At 37.2% G+C, this 21,465-nt stretch overlaps 5 protein-coding genes and 1 pseudogene across 8 annotated transcripts; 3 read left to right on the top strand and 3 right to left on the bottom strand.

Annotated features, from left to right (window-relative positions):
* Positions 1–106: 106 nt before the first annotated feature.
* LOC127148213 (serine carboxypeptidase-like 45) lies at positions 107–2,746 on the bottom strand (annotated as a pseudogene).
* Positions 2,747–4,231: 1,485 nt separating this feature from the next.
* LOC127148214 (acyl carrier protein 4, chloroplastic-like) lies at positions 4,232–5,211 on the bottom strand. The gene is made up of 4 exons (XM_051081496.1): positions 5,062–5,211; positions 4,873–4,947; positions 4,680–4,802; positions 4,232–4,585 (listed from the first exon to the last, which is right to left on the bottom strand). Exons 1-4 carry the CDS (start codon positions 5,134–5,136, stop codon positions 4,457–4,459), a joined length of 402 nt encoding a protein of 133 aa, XP_050937453.1. The 5' UTR covers positions 5,137–5,211; the 3' UTR covers positions 4,232–4,456.
* Positions 5,212–6,391: 1,180 nt separating this feature from the next.
* Positions 6,392–13,782, bottom strand: LOC103502286 (uncharacterized). 4 transcript variants are annotated; one of them, XR_007819031.1, is made up of 16 exons: positions 13,614–13,782; positions 13,467–13,518; positions 13,255–13,377; positions 13,069–13,166; positions 12,403–12,486; positions 12,137–12,273; positions 11,870–11,942; positions 11,725–11,770; positions 11,472–11,581; positions 11,264–11,371; positions 11,120–11,179; positions 9,918–9,979; positions 9,091–9,403; positions 7,202–8,835; positions 7,007–7,110; positions 6,392–6,877 (listed from the first exon to the last, which is right to left on the bottom strand). XR_007819031.1 is itself a non-coding variant. In XM_051081487.1 (14 exons), exons 1-14 carry the CDS (start codon positions 13,701–13,703, stop codon positions 8,650–8,652), a joined length of 1,542 nt encoding a protein of 513 aa, XP_050937444.1. In that variant the 5' UTR covers positions 13,704–13,782; the 3' UTR covers positions 6,947–8,649. The 4 variants fall into 4 exon arrangements, 1 of the variants encoding a protein (XP_050937444.1); XR_007819032.1 differs by having other exon boundaries at positions 6,392–7,110; positions 7,202–8,136; positions 8,529–8,835; XR_007819030.1 differs by lacking the exon at positions 7,007–7,110.
* On the top strand, positions 6,572–8,411 carry LOC103502287 (mitochondrial phosphate carrier protein 3, mitochondrial-like). Its single transcript, XM_008466163.3, has 6 exons — positions 6,572–6,799; positions 6,989–7,350; positions 7,439–7,482; positions 7,594–7,808; positions 7,884–8,008; positions 8,108–8,411. The coding sequence occupies exons 1-6, from the start codon at positions 6,572–6,574 to the stop codon at positions 8,151–8,153; spliced, it is 1,020 nt and encodes a 339-aa protein (XP_008464385.1). The 3' UTR covers positions 8,154–8,411.
* A 227-nt stretch (positions 13,783–14,009) lies between the features above and the next one.
* On the top strand, positions 14,010–15,853 carry LOC103502285 (transcription factor bHLH137-like). Its single transcript, XM_008466160.3, has 6 exons — positions 14,010–14,328; positions 14,489–14,677; positions 14,831–14,896; positions 15,027–15,095; positions 15,240–15,335; positions 15,476–15,853. The coding sequence occupies exons 1-6, from the start codon at positions 14,122–14,124 to the stop codon at positions 15,677–15,679; spliced, it is 831 nt and encodes a 276-aa protein (XP_008464382.2). The 5' UTR covers positions 14,010–14,121; the 3' UTR covers positions 15,680–15,853.
* Positions 15,854–19,235: 3,382 nt separating this feature from the next.
* LOC103502284 (uncharacterized) lies at positions 19,236–21,395 on the top strand. Its single transcript, XM_008466159.2, has one exon. The coding sequence runs from the start codon at positions 19,506–19,508 to the stop codon at positions 20,418–20,420; it is 915 nt and encodes a 304-aa protein (XP_008464381.1). The 5' UTR covers positions 19,236–19,505; the 3' UTR covers positions 20,421–21,395.
* The last annotated feature ends 70 nt before the right edge of the window (positions 21,396–21,465 follow it).

The following is a 21,465-nucleotide window of genomic DNA, read 5'->3' as shown; positions in this document are numbered from 1 at the left end:
GATTTGGGTATTGTAGATTTCCAATATCAGCTGATTTAGCGCATTGTTAACATTTTATGTAGAGAATCGGAGTTTAGAGTAAGTAGTGAATTGCAAACTGGTCGTTTTTCCATAGCTAAGCTTGTATAGTGTTCACTCATACATTAAATCTACATCACAGAACTTGTGGTGGAGGCCTGTTATCCAGAAACGACTTGAATAGTATAAGTGACTGTTGAGGTTGAGAGAATGGGGCTTCATGAGAGGCACCTCGAATGGTTGCAAAAAAAAGGATATTACCATAAATTTGACTCCAACCTGCGACCTAAGATGAGACGACAATGGGAGAAATTCTCAATAGAATTATGGAATCCGAAATAAGGATAAATATAGGGTTACCTGCTTTCCTTGGAACCAAGCACCATATGGAACACTAGTTTTAAGACCCAGCTCTGTTGCCAACCTATGAACCAACAAGCGACTACCCATCAATGGAATTACCGAATCTTGATCCCCACTGGCAACAGAAAATGATGTATGAAATATGGACGTTGGCATAGTATCGAGTATTGAGATTAAATTGTATCCACTTACCTTAAAATTAAGATTCATATTCCCGCTTTGACAAGTGACCCAACAATGGAGATGGTTGGAATTTCCAGGTTGAGAAGCTCATAGTCCAGAACTCTAGTGTGATCAATCATGTCAGATAATAGTAAGAAATCAAAATGAGAGAGAATGGAGTAACGATGTAATACACAGTTGGATTACTCGCTGCAAACAGTCCACTTGTGGACTCCGACAAGACGGGCATGAAGAGCCTTTTTCACATCCTCTCGGTTCAGATATTTAACGGTTTCATCCTCAATGCAAACATCTATCCTCTCTCCCTCAGGCTGCCAGATTAAGTAATCCTTAAACATCACCATTTTATTATTTGATTGATTGAAAAAGAGGCGTATTTTGTACCTGTGGGTGTGGCCTTAAATACTTGGACTGCGAGAGCACCGAAGGAATACAGACATCAAGAGTAACGTCATACTTGTCAACGAAATTACTGGTTTCTTTGTTGACTTGGGTCCTCACCCTCAAACAAACCTCTGAGACTGAATCTCTGTAGTACTCACTAACATATCGGGAATAGTTACAAGTAGCAGTGAAGAATGTGTAAGTGGAGTCTGATATTAATCCATGTGACCAAAAGAACTCTGCCCTTGAATTCAAGTCTGTCGCATACTCAAGAACCGGATTCCCTAGCTGCAATTATGACCCACCCTTACTTTACATATAAAAAACTTTTCACTTTTCTTTTTCACGCCACACAAAACAAAACTTACAGCAATTCCCTTCAGATTAAATAACTTCTCCTTCTTGTCCAATTCTGTCATAAGCCTTGCCAGCTGAGGAATGTAATGACCTGGTATAATTAGGAAAAATATTCGGTCTCTTTTCTGGGTTTCCTTTCCATTATAAGAGGGGGGGATGATAAAAGTGATGTTTATGTGGGTACCTGCATAACTCTCTCCCGTTAGAAATAGATCTCTATGCTTGTAATGAGGGAACTGATCAAACCACCTTCGCAAGAATATGAGATTGTCTTTTGCTGAAGTGTTTTAACAAGTAGAAAGACACTTAAGAAAACATGAGCACTGTTCTCAGTAATTTCTAAGCCAAATCAATATCTATCTTCCTTGAACAGAAGGTATGCATGAATACCTGTGGCCTCATCATCCATTGTCCCATGAGAAGCGCTATCATTCGCATAAGAGAACCCAACTCCTGCGGGTGTCTCTAAGTACAACATGTTTCCTACTGAAATTATGGAATTTGAACTTGCCTTTACTGATCAGCAGCTATATAATTTCCGGAATTATGAAGAAAATGGTCTAATTGATAACGAAACAGATACCTCGGTTCCAGCTGTGTTCATTTTTCACTAAAACCTCCCCGTTTGGACTAAATGGTCCATTTTCTGAGAAGGCCCCAACTCCCAGAGAAGAACAACCAGGACCTGCAAAAAATCACAAAAAAAAGTCTTCCATATCCATTGAACCTCGAATCAGGGGTAATATGTAAGAGTGAACCGAACCTCCATTCAGCCAGAGGACCAAAGGCTTGGAAGCAGGATCAATTTCTGCTTCAACGAAGTAGTAAAACAGTGCTCTGTGCTTTTGGTCATCTACATGAAGATAACCTGAAAACTGATGAAAACCCACAGGGGGTTGCCCTGGAAGGCTAATAATCTTGTCAGAATGATCATGGGAGGAGTCGACCTCCTTGTAAATGCAAAGATGAAGAATAAGAGCAGCCATTGCCATGGTCTTCCTTGTTGAAGAAAGCATGGTTTAGATATTGCGAGACGACTAAGGCAAGGGCCTAGAGAAAGTGGTCTGTGAAATGCTTAGTGGAGAAATAAGCAGACAATCTTAAATTTAAATGGCCATCATATTTGAGCCTTCTTACTTGGCAGGCCTGATATAGAATAGATGTAATTCATTTTGAGATACCCAAAACATAAAAGATTGTTTTTTTTTTCGAAAATGAAGAAACAAATAGAATATAAGGCTGCTTTATGGGAATTCAGATCCCTGAAAGTACTGTAATGATGTTTCCTATCTTCTGTTCCTTGACAACAACAAAAAGTATCTTCCCCCGTGTCTGGTATTCTTTTTTTTTATTTTTTTCCTACTGTTGAGTAAAGAAGGTGAGAGTGTGGCGTAGGATTACATTGTAAAGTGGTTTTACAGAACCACTTCCTACTTCTTATAAATCAATTCTAGAGTTGTTTAAGACATGTTTCAGTTCTTTCAATTAGATTTCAAATATGGTATGATTTTCTGACAGATTCTCAGGGGATTTTGAAGAATCTTAATAGAATTTCAGGGGTTAATTTTAGTTTTTCCAGTTCAATCTGTTCTACACCTGCCCTGGTCCACAGCATCAGCAAGTCATAAGTTGAATCCCGAATTTCAAAGTATTTTAAACAAAGGAGTTCAGTTCTCTACAACAACCAGATAGGTTGTGAAGGATTTCAAAGCAGCGAATACGTCTGGTTTAAACTAAAGTTATATCAGAAAACAGCTAAAATGGTGTCCTAGAATCAAGCATGATGTAGTTATATAAGTGACGGAATCTGTGAAAGGATTTTGTCGGTCTTTCAAATAAGATAATCCTGAAGTTTTCAATGGAAGTCAGCTTGCAACCCTGACCTTTTATCTTTACTTGTTAAAACCTTTTTTTTTTTTTTTTGTGTGTGTGTGTGTTTTCTTGTTGGGAAAGTTTTTTTCCCCATGAGAGCCTACGCAAAAAAGGCAACCTTAAACTAATTATTGTCATGATTAAGTACAAACCCATATGCTTGAACCACATGTTCCCCATTACGCCTTGTCAAACCCTGGTTTTAGTTTATGAGTACTAATGTAAATGGGGCCTCTGCTGCTCTCCCTCCCTGAATTTCATTTCATGCTTATTTGTACTTTAAAGTAGGTGACTACAAAGTTTGCATTTTTTTTCTTTTCTTTTTCATTTTCTTCTTTTCTTAAGCATAAGAAGCAAAGGAACTGAAGGATCCAAATGAAATTATCTTAAATATAAAACATCAGAACTCAATGATCCAAATGAAACCATCTTTGGATTTTCTTCTCTCTCTTGTGAAGTATGGATTATATGGATGGAGAGCTTACAAGTTACAATGTGTGGGCCTTTGGGCCACTGATGAAAAGGTGCTGTGAGGGCAGACCCAGTGGGGTTGGGCTGCTTTGTATAAATTATGGCGGTATCTAAATAAAGCAACAAAACCATAATATAAAGGGATGACAGTTATCATTTTCATAACCATGCTTCTCATTATGCAACTCGCTTAACCTATATGCGTTTATTTCTTAAAAAAAACATTGATTTCCCCGGCATTTGGACTTTAGAAATTGAGTTTTCATATCTATAATCACCTTGTGTTGAAGTGATAGTGCCTTTCTTACCTGAGCCCAACTACTTTGGTCTTCAAAAACAAACCCTCCATAAAATTGGGTTACTTGTGTTCTCAGATGGGGCCCACTTAATCATAAATTATAATTAGTATAAAAGTAGTGTTGAAAACCCGTCTCTTTCCATTGGTTTTTTTTTTGCTTCCTTTCCGAGGGAAAAAGTTCGACAGCTTTATTTTTAAAAAAGAAATTTAATGGTTAATAGTACTGTCTACTGTGGTTTCGTCTCCACTGGAATCCATGAAATAGACTGATCGATCCTCTCCTCGTTTAGAGAACAGAAAACAACACAACACTACAATTCATATTACATTATAAATTTTGTAGCTGACAAGTTGATGGAGTAGAAAAGCACATTAATTTGCTTAAAAAAAATCATTTGAGGAAAAAAAAGAACATTCTAATCCTACCTGCTCAACCCATCCCCAACCAAACTCTTGTCATCTGCCTCTTGGAATAATACAAATACTAAAAGCAAAGCTACATGTAGTCTTTTAAGATTGCTGTTTAACAACAAGGTCTTCAATCAAATCGGCAGCTTCTTGCACTGTGGTTATGTTCTGAGCGTTATCCTCTTCGATATTGATGCTAAATTCTTCCTCTAGTGTCATAATAATCTCCACCTGTGGCCAATCCAACACACACACACACATATATATACAAGCAATGAACAGAATGGTAGTTAAATTAAGTAAGGATAAGAGGAAGATGACGTACTGTGTCGAGGGAATCAGCACCAAGAGCCGCGAACTTAGATTCGGGGGTGAGCTCTGAGGTTTCAGGCAAGGCCAATTGTTTCCTCACAATTGAACACACTTTGTCAACTGTCTCTGGTTTTGCCTGTTCATACACTTAATTAGTTTGAAACTCAAATTCACAAATTAGTTAGAGACATTTCGAGTTAAATTACCGCACAAGAGACACGAAGGTGGAAGGCATTATTATTGCTGAGCAATCCCCGGCCGGGGAAGCTTCTTCTGAGAAGCTGCCAGCAGCAGCATACAATTAATTAATTAATGATACATAAAAAATCATTTTAGGCTACGGAATTGTATACACAATTAATATATACAATAGATAGATAGGATAGAAAGAATACCTGATTGTGGTTCATCTTGTTAGCTTGGTTGATAGGTATGCAGAATCTGAGGGAAGTAGCTGAAAAAGAAGCCATTACCGTTAAATTATGAGGGAGTAGTTACGTTTGTATAATAGACTTCAAAACCCCAGAAATATGGAGGATAGGAAGATGAAGAAGGGATTGGATTAAGTAGTTTTATTGGTTTTGACGAGTGGTGGACATTGCTTCTCCCTCCATATTATCCATTTTATCAATTCCTATCTTCATGCCCGATTGCCTTACCCAAATTATTTCAACCAACTTTTTAAGAACAGTTTACTTATATATATATATATATATATAAACACATTTTTCAAGTTTCATTATTCAATTTATTTTTAAAAATTATGAACATCTGAAGGATTAAAAAGTAATAGTTAGTAGTTCACCACTTCAGAACTTTGTCTGCTCCACAAACTATATACATACTCGAAAATGTAACACTAGAATCTAGTGGACCCAACAAAACTTAAATATCCAAATTAAACCCTCTTTATATTGTGAAAGATGACATTAGAACCCACAATTAAGTTGATTGCTTCGCATGCATCCTCACTTGTTTGTCCATATTCCAAACGTGTTATTTACGGACAATTGAGAGTCCAAATTTATATACACAACTGGCTAGTTATTTATATAAATATTGATTAAATAATCAATTGGAGATTGAGTAAGAATTATTAAAATTGATTTTACTTTGATCAAATGCGATTGGGTTAGTTAGCGATTGAGTATATATTAATTGAGAATATTTTAACTTACGGATTGGGATGTGATTATTGTATTAATCTGTGTCACAGTTTGTGAATGGCCATTGATCTCGTCGTAGTTATACATAACTAATATATATATAAATAAAAACCAATATATTAAATACCAAATTACTAAAAAGATCTGCGATAAATAAAAATGAAGTACTTATTTTCTTTTCTTTATAATTAACGAGCTCTCTTTTTGTTCCAAAGAATTACATATAAAATTTTTTATTTGATACGAATATATACATATATACAATAATAAAAAATAATGTAGGTATAGACTCATGATTCTCTTCTCTTTTTTTTTTTTTTTTTTTTTTTTTTTTTTTTTTTTGTAAAAATAGAATAAACTTTTTTTCTAAGAAATCACCACATGGCACAGCCAAGGTTATACATATATATATACAAAAGAAAAAAAGAAGTTAAAAAGTATAAATCCAATATTTAAGGTACTTGTGTTTAGGATTGTGGGATGTCCAGAAGCCTAATACCCAATGCCTATGGAGATGGCGCAAAACAGGGAAAGGCCTCTGAAATTCTCAACTAATTCGTTAAATAAAACCTTCCACTGCCATTGATTATATAAACTCTTTTGTGCCCCTAAAATCAAAATAATCGCAGACTACAATTTGGGAGCCGTAAGATCCATATTCGATATACATATCTTGTGTCTTTGTGAAAGAGATCAGTAGAGAAAAGATCAGGAGGATAGGAATAATAAAGAACTAATAATGGGTGTGTCAAAAGATAGGCAACGACAATCTCTGGTGCAGGTGCCAAGCTTTGTGTATTCTCAAACACAAACAGCGGTTAGGAGCTTCCCAATTGAAGCTCCGAAAGAGAAGATAAAGATGTATTCACCAGCCTTCTATGCAGCATGCACAGCCGGAGGCATTTTGAGCTGTGGACTCACCCACATGGCTGTCACCCCCCTCGATCTCGTCAAGTGCAATATGCAGGTAACGACCTCATTCCTTGTTTCTTCAACTTTTATTTATACAATCATCTCTCTTTTACTACTCCTTTTCCTTGCATGCCTAAATGAAGGATAACAAAAATGAGGTTTACGCGTAGAATCCTGTGATGTAAACAACATTATTATGATGTACACTTAAAAGCAATAATAATTATTATTTTTATTATTATAGATCGATCCAGCAAAGTACAAGAATATCTCGTCTGGTTTTGGAATTCTGCTAAAGGAGCAGGGAGTGAAAGGGTTCTTCCGGGGATGGGTGCCAACGTTGCTTGGTTACAGTGCTCAGGGTGCCTGCAAGTTTGGATTTTACGAATTCTTCAAGAAGTACTATTCTGATAAGGTTGGAGCAGAGAATGCAGTCAAGTACAAAACTTTCATATACCTTGCTGGCTCAGCATCTGCAGAAGTGATTGCGGATATTGCTCTCTGCCCCATGGAGGCCGTCAAAGTTCGTGTCCAAACTCAACCTGGTTTTGCTCGGGGTTTGTCAGATGGGCTTCCAAAGTTTGTCAAGTCTGAGGGACCTCTTGGGTATGACACGATGCACCGTTAACCATATGTTTTTTTCTTCCTCCTAATGAGTAATAACTTCAAAATCTCTGCTTCTCTTTCTTCACAGGCTCTACAAAGGTCTGGTTCCTCTTTGGGGACGTCAGATTCCATGTAAGTTAAAGCATAAAAATCCCACGTTCAAGCTTAAGTAGGGTATTGAGAATGTGAAAAATAATACAGGACAGCAATTTTAAGCGATATAAATTGGGTGAGGTTTTGCAGATACTATGATGAAATTTGCTTCTTTCGAAACAATTGTTGAGATGCTATACAAGTATGCGATCCCAAGGCCAAAAGAACAGTGTAGCAAATCTCTGCAACTTGGAGTGAGCTTTGCCGGGGGGTATGTGGCCGGCGTCCTTTGTGCGGTGGTCTCACACCCAGCTGACAATCTTGTCTCTTTTCTAAACAACGCAAAGGGTGCAACTGCTGGGGATGTAAGTTTGGTGCCCAACCTAACGTAAGATGTACGTCTTCATGTAGATTTCTGATTCTGTACTTTGATTTTGCAGGCTGTCAGGCAGCTAGGTTTATGGGGTCTTTTCACTCGTGGCCTTCCACTTCGGATTGTTATGATTGGAACTCTTACCGGGTCTCAATGGGGAATATATGACGCATTCAAAGTTTTCGTTGGACTGTACGTATTTTTTACTTGATCTTTCGTGCACCTTTCTCAGCTCCACTGTGGCATCTAACTTTTCAATACTTTATAAATATTATTTGCTCGATCTTGTAGGCCAACAACAGGTGGGGCTACACCTGCTCCTGCAGCTAGCAAGTAAAGATGTTAGACGGTTTGCATCCCATGTTTGCCAAAAAAAATGCGGATGGTTGTAGCACCAAGACTTGGACATTATTCTAATTCTACTTAGGATCATAAAAAGTTGAGGTTTTTTGACGCCAAAGAATCACTTCCTGTAGGATATGCTGCATTCATTTGCGACTTTTGCATATCTCCTTTCTCTTTTGTATTGTGTTCCTAGATACAGGCTTAAAGATTAAAAGAGAATAAAATAATATACCACTTTTCAGATGATCAACCCTCGAGTGAATCAACAACATTTAGATGAAAAACAATCTCTTGATTATATGCGAACTATTTCCAGGTAACTTTTTGAACTTCTAGAAGATTCTATACACAATCCAATGAATCTAACCTCTAGCTAGCAAACAAAACGTAGTTGAAGCTTAAGATGTCCGTTACATGGAGTAAAGGACCCAAATATCGCCATTTAGTAATTAATTATCTTCAAACTATATTCATGGGTATGGCTGAGATTAAAGAGGATAGACAGTGTCGAACACAATCCTTGCGAAGACATGACGAAGTTCTGGCACGTTTCCAAGAGCCAGACACTCGTAATTAATCTTTCCTCGCTTTGGAACAAATCCTCTCTCTGCACCCTCTACAACGCACTCAAAAATTTTGCATACCTTCAAGTACACCACCAAGGGGATAAAAACCTGCAAAGTGAAATATTTAGCATATGATTGCACAAGAAATATAAAAATAATAAGAAGAAGAAGAAGAAATATCCGTCACACGCGCATGCACTAGGTAATTATATCAGGCCCCAAGCAAAATTGCTTGACAGGCAAATTGTATCTTATGTCAAAAAAAACTTCTCATAATTTATATTCCAGCAGAAAAGGTAGATAATTGGCAACAACCTTTCAATCTTGAAAAGTAAAAGAGAGATCGAAAGGAAGAAAAATTACAAGATCCGAGGCTGGTGCTTGGGGATACGATTCCAGGGCTAGAGACACAAAATGCTCGTCGGTCATTTTATGAAGAGCAACCTTAACAGATGTAGTGAGATCCATAACCTCATCAATCAAAGCTTGAACCTCCATATTCTGAGGTTCTAACAATTCGTAAAAGTTTGCATTATGTGCTCTATTGATGCTCTTAGCAATGCTGATTGCTTCCATCATATTTCCACCATTGTGGACTGCAAGGCCAAATGTTGCAACCACTAAAGGACTCCTAGGCTGGTCAGACAGGGCAACATGCAATGCTAATACTGCAACCCTGTAAGAGAGAACAGTTTGAGACCGCTTCACCCCAGGAGAGAAACCAAAAAAATGACTCTCCAAGTGAATAAGGCCAATCTAATCATTAAAAACGGCGTTAGTCAATGAGACCCAAACCGAGATCTTATGTCTAATCACTGCCAATAACTCCACCATCATCCTAATGGCAGCTTTGAAATTCAACTAACTCAAGGAGAAAAAATAGTTCAGCTAGCCTTTAAGATAACTTAGAGATATAGGTTCAATTTCAATAACATTTTTACATATATATAAGAATTAACTTTCATTAGAAAAAATGAAAGGACGCGACTAGTTTTCACTTACATTGATACATCAAATTTTTATGAATAGAACACCACTAGTCTAAACTCCACTGTGAGCCTGTGACACAATGTTGAACCCTGACGATAATTATAGACAGCATCATAGCAACAGTAGAATAGTAACTTTCGTTATAGACAGTATCATAGCCACAGTAGAATAGTAGTTTTGGTTATCAATAACAATCTTACCATAAACTACTGTGACAAGGCCTATTTGGAGCCAAAAGTTTGTCCAAGCTTGAAAAGAGGGACTGCATTCGTACTAACCAGGTTAGTAATAACAAGTAATTGTCATTGACCAGTTGTGTCCTTAATCATAATCAGGTAGGAAAGTCATCAAATTGGTAAATCTGATGGCTTTACTTGATGTGAAAATTCAGCATACGTCACCAAGGAATTTATACTTCGTATACTCCAAATAATTTCAAAGGACATGGAAAAAAGAAATAAACCGAAAGCCTTCGAGATGATTTACTCTTGAGCTATTTAAGACTCAAGGAAGTAAGGACTGGGGAGAAAACAAAACCAAGAAATTCAGAAAGTTTAAATCTATCACCAACTTTTTTATTCGAAAAGTAAATGATGTACAACTAACCATTTAAAGGGGCAAACCATAATTAACTTTTGGAAAAATCACCTTTTTAGTTCTCAAGCTTTGAATAATATGCGTGTTTGATCCGTGGGATTTAAAAATGTACTTGTTTAGTCCCAAAGTATATAAAAATAGGATTATTTGGTCCATGAGTTTTTAAATGTAATTTCTTAGCCCTCGAGCTTTTAAAAATAGGTTTAAAAGGTTCTTGATTTTTTTTGTTTGATTTTTGAAAATTTTAATATTTAAATTAGAAAAAAATAGTTTTAGAGAGAACGTGATTATTAGAAATTATTTAGAAAGGACATGTTTTCAGAAATTATTCTAATTTAAAATGTCATGTAATCATTTAAAATAAAAGTATACAGTTATTTGAGAGACTTTCTCAACCTATTTAGAAAAATTCAGTTTGAAAACTCAAAGACCAAATTGGTCTACTCTTATAAACATGGGATTAAAAAGGTACAATTTTAAAACACAGGGACCAAATGCTCATGTTCTCCAAAACTTGGGGACTAAAAGCCCCTTAATTTTTCCGTCCACAGTTCTTATAACAAAATTTGTGGAAAGCCAGCCACGTTGCGTTGCATATGTATTTATAGCTCTTCTTCAACACAGTATACCAAAAATATCGCATGCAATGTTTCATGAGATCAGCAAACTACCGTGTCTTACATGGTACTACCAAGTGAAATATAGGTTAGGCCTTCCACTTCTAATAGGAAAAAATTGAAAGAAAAATAAATTCTGACAAGGACCGAAAGACCGTAACAGTAAGGAATAGGTAAGAGACAATTACCAAAAGCATATTCGACCTCTTGTTAGACCTCCGAAAACCATTGCGGATAAAATATGCTGCCTACAATATTGAACTTTCTCACTTGTTTGGTGACCCATTGGCCATAAGGCCCATAACTAAGGAAAAAGTCGAGTGTCATCTTACCTGAATTGGAAGAAGTATTTCTAGAAGTCCATATTTCCATAACAACCTCAAAGAAGCCTCAGCTGAACCATAAGACAACAAATAGTTCATTTCCATTTGAAGCCTTGCCTGATAATTTAATGAAAGAAAATTGATTCCAATAATTATTCAAGAATATTAAAAAAGCTAAGTAAACATTACGAAGGAAATATCACAATAATGTAAAAACCTTATTGAGAGTAGACACAAGGCAGGACAAATTTTTAATAGATCCAGCAATATCCTTTGCAAAGTGGAACTGTAAACGAGCTGCAATTCTGATTGCTCGAAGGATTCGAGCTGTCAAACTAGGAGTCAGGACTTAGGACTATTACTGTCTTGGTAAACACGTGCTGCTTAAACTCACTTGCATTTCTCACCTAGACATTCAGGTCTATGGTATAGTCAACATACAATAAGAAAGTTTGCAAATGAAAACTCACCACAATCCTCTTGAAAGGAAGTGCAGGCAGGAACCACCGTTCGTACCTTTGCCCCCAAAAGGTCGTACAAAATTAGTTCACAGTAAAATATTGTGTACTTTTAGGTAGCTATTTAAATAAAAACTTGAGAGAAATGCAAACATACTTTAGCTTGTCTTATATCCTCCATTCCTCCCAAGTAGTCGTATACAACGTTGTTGTATGGATCATACATCATCCTGCAAAAGTTAAATATTAGTTGAGAATCAAAGGGTGAAAGCCATTTCTTTTTCTCCTTTTGTGTGTGTGCTTGGAGGAGGACACAATAATTTTAAATTTTCATTTACCATAAAACTACTATGTAAAAAATATTAGAAGTTGTATCACAGAGATGTGAATTTGTATTCTCAAGATGTAAGATCTAATAAATCACCCATTAATGGTAAAGTCACGTTGCAAGCAGTTCTTCCAACGGACAAAATCTATCTCTTCACAGTTCATGGACTTTTCAATAGCAGCAGAGTTCAAGTGTCTATCAAACGGCTTACTGGAAGTGCTAAAACTTGATACCTAATATTTTAAAGAAAGTAAAAGATTGATATTAAAAGCATGAAATCATAAAATATCAAATTGATGTAATATACACCGGAAACAACTATATATGGTCAAATCATTTTACTGATAGGAAGAGAATCAAACCTCAACAATGGTACCATCGATGTGCACATGGCAGATAGGAAACCTCCTCCCGACTATTTCACACCATAAAAATATTCTTGAAACCTTTAATTGGTAAGGTACAATATATATTAAAATGAGCGGTCAAACTTTTAATTATATTCATAGACTACTTATAAGTAAAAATTGAGCAAAAAAGGCAAAACTGAAGCTTCACGGCGTCAGTAGTCCCTATTGAACCTGAAACTTGCAACGTATATCTATCTAGCTTAGACCTCAAAAAAAGGTTGCAAGATATTCGAGGCCTTTTGCCATGAAGATTAACGTAATTCACATTCTAATTTTTGCCAAACATGAAGGATATATTCGATAGCCAACTAATAATCTCCTTCGTCATATTCTACGGATCACAGCAAAACACAATTATCCATTCCGGCATACAGACTTGAAATGAGAAGTGTCTCGTAAGGATCGATGTTAGTAGTATCAACTCGCAATACTGATTTCAAACAGTATTATTTTTTAATCTAACAGTTAAAAATGGAGTTTCCTTTCTGTTCTTCTCTACTGTCAAATGTATATATGTCTCTCCTCATTACTAGACGTATTTATGTCAGCTAATAAAGTTTCCTCGATATCTGTGTAAGTAATATACTTACATTTTGGAGGAGATAGGTAGAGACAAACCTCCTTCAGCTGAGCTGAAGTTATTATGTCAAAATCCTTTGGTGGCCTGTCCAATATTAGGTCGCGAACACAACCTCCTACCAGGTACACTTCATAACCTAGAACGAAAAGTAATAATGACATGGTTAACTACACAAGTTAGATAATAGTAAAAGTGAAGGAAGAAGGCGTCAAAGGTAGGTTTACCTGCTTTCTTGAGCCCGTTAAGAACTTTTCTGGTAGGTTTGGGAATCATGGAAGTAGCGATGCCAAGGTGGTTGGAAGAAAACCTCTTCCAGTTGCGCAGCTTAGAATCATCGTCATTGGATTCTTGAGCAACAAGAGAAAGAAGAAGGTAAGAGAGGCCGTGGGGTTCCCGTAATCATAAAGGAGAAGAAGGTAGTCAAGAAGTTAAAAACCTGGAAAATGGGTTGGGAGAGGCGGAGGTTTGGGGTGGACATAAGCGTCTGCCTGTGGCAGTGTAATGGGAAGCAGGGGTAAGGTGTATGAATGGAACGAGAGTAAGGAGGGGAAAGTTTAGGAAATAGAAGTAGAAGCAAAAATACCTTGGGGACGAAACGGAAGAGGGGTGAGTGAAGATGGTGATAGGGTCTGGAAGTGGAAGAAGACATGCCAAGTAATACCGATACCGCCATGGAGCCAGGAGGAAGAAGTCGTTAAAGTTAAAAATGTCGCGCCTCCCTGCTTTTCATTCTCTACTGGGGATGGGCTGTACCTCAATTGGGCCGACTAACTAAAGCCTAAACTAAATTGTATTTAATAGGTGCAAGTCTAGTCTACAAATAGTTTTCTTTTTGACCAAAAGAAATAATAGTAATAATAATAATAATAATTTCCCCCTAAAGTTTTTGTATGATTGAAGAGAGTACGTGTAAGTAGTAGAAGTGGAGTTTTGATTGGCGTTTATATCCTTATATATATAAATTAAACCAGGCTGAGGAGGTTTGAGGTTTGTCGGGAGGGTAGAGTAGTATATAGCTGTAGTTGTAGCTATTACGCACACTGAAAAGAAGAATATATAATCTTGACTCCCTTGCTGGCCTTTGCTCAAAAATGAATAGTAATGCGTGTGGTTGGGAATTACTAGAAGAAACGGCGCCAAACTTACAAACTCCCCATAATTATGATCACCACCTTCTTCCACCTCAAATCCAATCAGCACCTGCTTCCTCCTCAAATTATCAAACTCCCCAACACCACCACCCTCTCGGGCCTGATCATCACATATATATGCCTTCTTCCCATTCCCACCCTCCCTCCGTACGTACTACTATTTCTTATTCTCTTATATAATATTAATTCAACCCTTTTCAGTTTTAATTATATATTATTGTTGAGATTTTAATTTTATTAATAATATTAATTCATCTCCCTTATATATGTGGTTTGTAATTCGATTAACGTATATGTATATATATAGGCCGAGGAGGAGGACCAAAATGGAAGTAAGGGGGGCGAGTGCAAGAGGAGGCGATGTTACAACCGAGCAAAAGCAGGAGAAAGATCAGGCTGCAAGAAGAAGATGACGATCAAAACTCAACATGACCCTGCTGACCATGTGAGAGCAAGGAGGGGCCAGGCCACAGACAGTCACAGCCTTGCAGAGAGGGTAAATTAAACTTAATTTAATATATATTATATAATATAATCACCATACATAAACACCACCCTTCCACCTTATTCCTCATCTCTCTCTCTGTCATCTCTACCCGTACGTACTTTTACTAGAAACTAAAATCATTATTGGAGTTTAATTTGTCAGGTCAGAAGACAGAAAATCAGCCAAAGGATGAAGGTTTTGCAAACCCTTGTTCCTGGCTGCCACAAGGTAACCGCCTAGCGCTACCACTATTAAATTTTTCCTCCTTCTCTCTTTACGCGCCAACAATATGTAATATTCCATTTTTATTATAACTTTCAATCTCCCTATAGCTAATTGATTTCAATATTATATATAGGTAACTGGGAAGGCCTCAATGCTGGATGAAATTATTAACTACGTTCAGTCCCTGCAAAATCAAGTTGAGGTACATAACCCCAATTCCCAATCACACCCATTTCACTCATTTTATTTTATTTTATTTTTTATTTCAAGTGGCCGGTATTGATCAATTTTGTTATTATTCCTCCTCACAAATTAATCATTAGTTACTCTCCCTGTATGTACTTAGTTCCTGTCCATGAAGCTTGCTTCTCTTCACCCCGTCCTCTACGACTTTGGAATGGATTTTCCAGAAGTATTGATCGTCGGGACACCAGCCTCTGAGGTGCTGCTCTCTCTAAACAATTACATTATTTTTCCTTATCAATTATATATTTTAAAAAGATCCGGATATATATTTAATTAGTAGTTACCTGAAGAAGAAGAAGAAAAACTAAGTTAATGGAATTGAATTTGTTGCTTCAGATATTGAATGGGAATGGCATGGTGTCACACTCAGAGCAAGCAGAATTGGCATATAACAATATGGCACCAATATACAACACATTTCAGGCTACAGGAAGCGGAGGTGGTGGCAGCCCGATCTTAACGCCCGGAAACAGCAGCTTTATCAATCCATCTCCACTTTTCATTGACCATGGGAATACTTCTCTGCTACATCTTTCATGATTTCCTTATTTACACACAAAACAGAAAGAGATCAAAGACATCATATATAATTATTAATTAAATTTGAGTGGAGAGAGAACAGTGGATATGGTTCTATATATATATTTATGTCAACTACTGAACTCTCTTGATCTTTATATTCATATATACTTGATTTATATATGTCCCATTAATTAATTATTGTGTGAATATGTGTAAGTTTTATCACTCCGTGAATCAGTGGGTATACAGTACACCTCTGCAATAGTAAGCCAACTTTTGTTGAGTTAGGATAAAGTACTGTTGTGAGACTATAGTTTAATTTTCGTTTGTAAAACAAATCATAAATCATTTATATATATGGGTGGTTTTAATTAGCAACAATTTTCTTCTCTTAAATTGGCTACTCATGTCATGTCCAGGAATATAACAATGGGAAAGGATGGATAATAGTAGATGCATATTTGAATACGGTGAATAATAATTATTGAACAAATATATTGTGTATCGTCTATAATTGCACACCAGCTCACAATGAAAATGAAATGCAATAGAGAAGGTAAAAGAAGTGAGAAGGATGTATCTATTTTTATGCATCACTCTCATCGTTCTTGTTCAGAAATAATTAAAATATACTTAAAAATTAAATGAAATAACAACTATGATTATATTTAGGAATTTATTGGTGGGATGCACTGTTTTCTTGAGACGATGTACAAAGTGTTTTCTAAAAGTGAAGGAAGAAAGCAAAAGATAGAGGGATGAAATGGAGTTGGCCGGGAGATAAAGAGAGAGAAGAAAAGAAAAGACTCTAGAGTACTCTAGTCCACCAAAATTTATATCTTATTCCAAAATCAGCAGAAAAATGATATATGCAGTATGTATATAATTAAGTAACGTAAAGGCGCATCGATGAAGGAAGGCAGAAACGTGGTTGTGTTTTTTGGGTATAAAAGTAATGAATCTAATGTAGTAGACACTGTGCAAACTGTAGGTGAAATGACCTTAAGGGTAACACAATTCACTGTTTTGGGTATGGCCTCTGGGTGTATTAACACGTTGCATATATATATATATATTACTTAAAATAGTATATAATATTAATTAATGCCTTTGTTCATGTCTGGTCAACTGGAATTGTTTTTTATTGTTACTAAAATCGAACTGACATATGTTCGCATTAACCATGGATTTAATCGTGGAACTTCATTAACAGAAGGATGATATGTATACACATACATAATATACACGCACATGGTGTGGGAAAGATGTGTCATAGACAAACAAAAAGATGAACACCAATCGAAGATGACAAAAGTTAATAATAATGAGCCATGCATTATTTATTGGGCTCGTTTAAAATATAGTAAAGTGGTTTAATAATGGACCTTTGTTTGTCAAATAATAAAATATTTAGGTTTCATTTGATGTACTCTTGTCAGGTAATAGAGATTGATAGAGCCGAGGCATGGAGGCGGTGGGTGAAGGCTAATCCACCAATGTCAGGAGGGAAACACAATAAAGACAAATTAGCTACACATATATAATTGTAAGTGGTAACAGTGAATTGATAATGCCTTTTTTTATTTTGTTGAGGTTGAGCTGATGGATCACTCGTACACACCCACGTGTTCCCAAACCATGCATGGAGTAGAACTTCACTTGGCATTCCCATTTTTATTGTTAAAAATTGGTACATGATCATCCTCCAAAAACTTATCAAAACACTGTCCACTCTCTCGGGGGTTCCTTCAATTTTAGCAAAAGCATTTTCTGATTAGACAACTCTCCCAAAAGCTGGCCTTTTCTGTGATTAGACTTGTGTATTCAAACTTCATTCAATTTCCCACCACCATTAAATTACACACCAATTCCCCTTGCCACGCCTACCCTTAATTGATATTCCCCTTACAAAGCAAAAAAAAAAAAAAAAAAAAAAAGGGGACTCCTCGATGATCTCCATTGTGGTTCACATGATCTAACCCACTCCATTCACATCAACTTCCCTTTTCTGAGAGTTAAATTTCAGCTCTATAAGACTAGCGGCAGAGGCGCAGAGCAACGTGTACGTATACCCAACGTTCATTTAATGCACCCCATAAAATGATTAGGTTTTTATCTTCTTTTTTTCTTTTGAGTGCAATGTAACACAGTACTTACTCCCACAAAAATCTAGCTATGCAACGTGTGAAATTGAGACCACGGTCTCGTTTCATTATTCCAATTCCTAGAAACTTCGCCTGCCCTTAACTAACAAAGCCAGTAAGGCCAACTTCTCTTGTACGTATTGACTTTAATTTTTGCATGCATTACGATTGGACTTGGCATTGCTGATATAATACGTGGTGGTTAGATATGCATATGCCCATATGGGCCACTCTTCCCAATCCCTGTATGTACAGACACATCCACTCACAGGTGGCCAAAAAGCTTCTTATTGGACCAATATTTCTAAATTTATGTGTCATAATCATATCTAGTCCAATTATCCAACACTAATAATTCTTCTCTCACAATTTTAATTTTTAATCTATCATATTTTTTTTTCTAAATTATCCTCAAAATCATTCTCCTTTTTTAGCAAAAGCACGAGAGTTTACAGGATACTTTTAGGCAAATTGACCTCTAGTCTCCAATTATTTTCTATTTGTGAATATTTATTACGTCAAAGTTTATTATTTTAATGAGGATATGTCTGACTATTTATGACATTATAAATTAGATGTCTTACTATCTTTCATAAATTTACTATTCAACTGGTTATCTCAGCAATATGAATGGGATCCAACTCAGACTTCTTGGCCCAGTTAACCAGCATGGACTCGCTGGCCCTATATCCACTCAAAACCAAACCACACCACTTTCTCCCCATTCCACACACCTCCAAAGAATATATATATATATATATATATATATATATATATATATATATATATATATATATATATATATATATATATATATATATATATATATATATATATATATATATATCTGTGGACTTTCTCAACAATTCTAAGCCTTCTCATTATTTGGGATGTGGAATATAACATTGGACTGGCAGTATAAGTGAGCCTTCTACATATTCGTATGAGTTAGTTACTAAGTGATTTGGGACAGATATGTGATTTTTATTATTGAACACCGTCACAAAAGCATGTTTGTGTCATATGGAGCCTTTTGAGTAATCTTCGATCTTGTTAATATGAAATGCTCTCTAGATATAAGTGGATCAAAGTTGGGTCTATGAACAAAGTTATAAGATATATCTTCTTCTCTTTGATTTCAGTCAAGGAAACCTATATGGTTTTGCATTGTGCTAGAGGGTTGGCTCGACCATGAGCAAGGTGTGCCCCATTAGCTAGTTTGTTCGACTCAACTTCAACCTTGATCAAAGCTAAACAGTAAACACATTCACATTGATTTGGGCATTGGGCCTTGAATCGAGTTAACCCTTAGCCCAAGATAAATTAGGTAATGAAGAGATAGTGGTACTTGTGCGTTGGGGGAATGGATGAAAACGGTCCAAAACTAGGGTTGAAAACTTACTATAGGGGATACATGATTACAAGAAGAGGAAGATATCCTGTACGAGAGGCCCAAGCTCAAGGGGCCAAATCCAATCACGAAGGAGGTAACGAGACACGCGGCAAATTCCCGGATTTACATGGCTGATGGCACCTTCTTTCTTTACCATTTCCCCCCTCCTTCTTCCCTTCCCCTTCTTCCCCATTCCTATTCCTTCCCCTTTCCTTCCCCTTTCCTTCCCCTTCTACTCTATTCTTCTTTCTCCAACCCTTCCCTTCCCTCCCTCCCTTATTAACACCCTCTTCTTACTTCTATCTTAATGGCTGATATTCAACCCCCCGACCCCCAGATCAACGGCGCCCCTCCCCCTCTCGTTGTCTCCTCTGAAACCGTTGGATCCAAACGCCAGCGAAGGCCCAGCGTCCGATTGGGGGATATCGGCGGCGACCAACCCTACGATTCCTACCCCCGCCGCACCAATAAACCCTGGAAGTTTTCCTTGGATAATCGCAAGGACTCCTCCGCTGCCACTGCCAAGAACTCCAAAACTCGCCCTTTGACCAACTTCAGCTCGGCCGACGCCGAAGACAAAGAGAACAATTTGGACACCGTTGCAATTGGCAGTTGGAGATTAAAGGATTCCAAGCGGAGAGGCTCCGCCGCCACCAAGAGGGCCAGAACTAATTGGGTATCCTCCAAGCACGACGAAGGCGGCGGAGGTGGGGAAGCAGATGAAAAGTATAGCGCCGGCGAAGACGTGGATGAGGGGTACCGGGATTACGACATTGAAAACTCGGAAAGTCCTCTAAAAGAGCAAAGTTCAATGCATTCGCTTGAGAATTTGGCGATGGAAGGTCAGGGGAATGATAGGGAGATGCTTTATCAGGGGAATAGAAGATCTATAAGGTCTAGGGTTTCGGAGGGGAGAGACCACCAAGAGGGGCTCGAATTTTCAGGGCCTTCAGATACTGATGCTAGGAATTGGAAGTGCGGGACTAGCGGTGATAGGAATGGGAATGGTGGGAGAGGGCTGTGTGGGGAAGATGGGGTTAGAGTTTGGCTCAACGGCTTAGGGTTGGGTCGGTATGCTCCAATTTTTGAAATTCACGAGGTGGACGATGAGGTTTTGCCAATGTTGACACTCGAGGATCTCAAGGATATGGGAATAAGTGCAGTTGGGTCGCGGAGAAAAATGTACTGCGCAATACAGAAGTTAGGGAAGGGATTTTCATGAGTTCTGATCTCAAGAACATGTATCCAAAATTTCAGACATGGCAATGTAAGCTGCTGCATGCCTGAATTAATCTTTGAGCATTTTTGCTGCTACATTTTCTCGTATCGGACACTGTAGGTTCTTTTGGCAGTCTTTCATATTTCTGATTTTAGTAACTTACATCTTCATCTTCTTCTATACTGCAATTTTCCCCACAAATCTTTTTTCATATCATCGTGAAATCTATATGGTGAAATAAGAGTACCGATAGTGCTTGCTACAAGATACAAAAGAACCAAAAATAAACCATTTCTTGCCGCATTCTGGGATGCGGCTGAACTGATTCCACTGCCTCTAATATAGCGTTTGACCATTCTGATTTCATAGTAATGTCTCTTGGTCTTACATGGAAAGATTCTGCATTTTGTGTTCTCTTCAAAATAGTACAACTACATTAGTCATCTGACCAAGTTTTTCCGCTCTGGGAACTGGAAGCTGATGTGTAATTGTGGTCTTAAATGTGGTGGCTCCGCTCGTGGGTTTGTTTGCCAAGGAATGCTAGTCCCCAAGGTAGTCTCCATTTCCCAGAGATACGAAGAAATTAGTTGAGCTACAATCTATACTTCATTTTGAAGATTCAGGCCAGTTTTCAGTTTGCTGAAGATTGAAACCCACTCCTTTGGGAAGAGAGTTTCATTTCCCAAATACAAATTGTTGTAGTAACTAGATGTTTGTTTGAGTTGTTGAATCTTTTGAGTATTTTTTTGGTATGTAAACGCTGTGCGCGTCTTCCTCCCTCATTCCCCCCAAATTAGCAGAGGAGAGGGAATGTGGCACTCCCAAATTAATCGATCCCCTAATTCAGCATTTTGTTGGGAATTGAATTTGGCACTCTGTTAATACAACTTGGTCTTATTGTATTTGGCAAAATTAGCAGAGGAGAGTATAATTTGGCACTCTCTAATTCAGATTTTTATCGTATTTTGTTCTTTCAAACTTGGTCTTATTGATTGAATCTCTATATTGCGTATATGTATGTAATGAAAAAGAAAAATTATCTGCGGCA

The sequence above is a fragment of the Cucumis melo genome, chromosome 2 (genome assembly GCF_025177605.1).
Source record: "Cucumis melo cultivar AY chromosome 2, USDA_Cmelo_AY_1.0, whole genome shotgun sequence".
Taxonomy (NCBI): Eukaryota; Viridiplantae; Streptophyta; class Magnoliopsida; order Cucurbitales; family Cucurbitaceae; genus Cucumis; species Cucumis melo.
Note: the sequence above shows the minus strand (reverse complement) of the source record. Positions and strands in the feature narration are given on the sequence as shown.

Coding starts and splice junctions, on each gene's coding strand:
- LOC127148214 (XM_051081496.1), bottom strand. CDS start 5,136: ATGGCTTCTTTTTCAGCTACTTCCCTCAGATTCTGCATACCTATCAAC. Junction 4,948..5,061: donor ACAAGATGAACCACAATCAG/GTATTCTTTCTA, acceptor TGCTGCTGGCAG/CTTCTCAGAAGAAGCTTCCC. Junction 4,803..4,872: donor ACCTTCGTGTCTCTTGTGCG/GTAATTTAACTC, acceptor GTGTATGAACAG/GCAAAACCAGAGACAGTTGA.
- LOC103502287 (XM_008466163.3), top strand. CDS start 6,572: ATGGGTGTGTCAAAAGATAGGCAACGACAATCTCTGGTGCAGGTGCCA. Junction 7,483..7,593: donor TTGGGGACGTCAGATTCCAT/GTAAGTTAAAGC, acceptor GAGGTTTTGCAG/ATACTATGATGAAATTTGCT. Junction 7,809..7,883: donor AGGGTGCAACTGCTGGGGAT/GTAAGTTTGGTG, acceptor TTGATTTTGCAG/GCTGTCAGGCAGCTAGGTTT.
- LOC103502286 (XM_051081487.1), bottom strand. CDS start 13,703: ATGGCGGTATCGGTATTACTTGGCATGTCTTCTTCCACTTCCAGACCC. Junction 12,274..12,402: donor TCGATGGTACCATTGTTGAG/GTTTGATTCTCT, acceptor TTAAAATATTAG/GTATCAAGTTTTAGCACTTC. Junction 9,980..11,119: donor AGAGGTCGAATATGCTTTTG/GTAATTGTCTCT, acceptor GTACGAATGCAG/TCCCTCTTTTCAAGCTTGGA.
- LOC103502285 (XM_008466160.3), top strand. CDS start 14,122: ATGAATAGTAATGCGTGTGGTTGGGAATTACTAGAAGAAACGGCGCCA. Junction 14,678..14,830: donor GTCACAGCCTTGCAGAGAGG/GTAAATTAAACT, acceptor TTAATTTGTCAG/GTCAGAAGACAGAAAATCAG. Junction 15,096..15,239: donor CCCTGCAAAATCAAGTTGAG/GTACATAACCCC, acceptor GTATGTACTTAG/TTCCTGTCCATGAAGCTTGC.
- LOC103502284 (XM_008466159.2), top strand. CDS start 19,506: ATGGCTGATATTCAACCCCCCGACCCCCAGATCAACGGCGCCCCTCCC.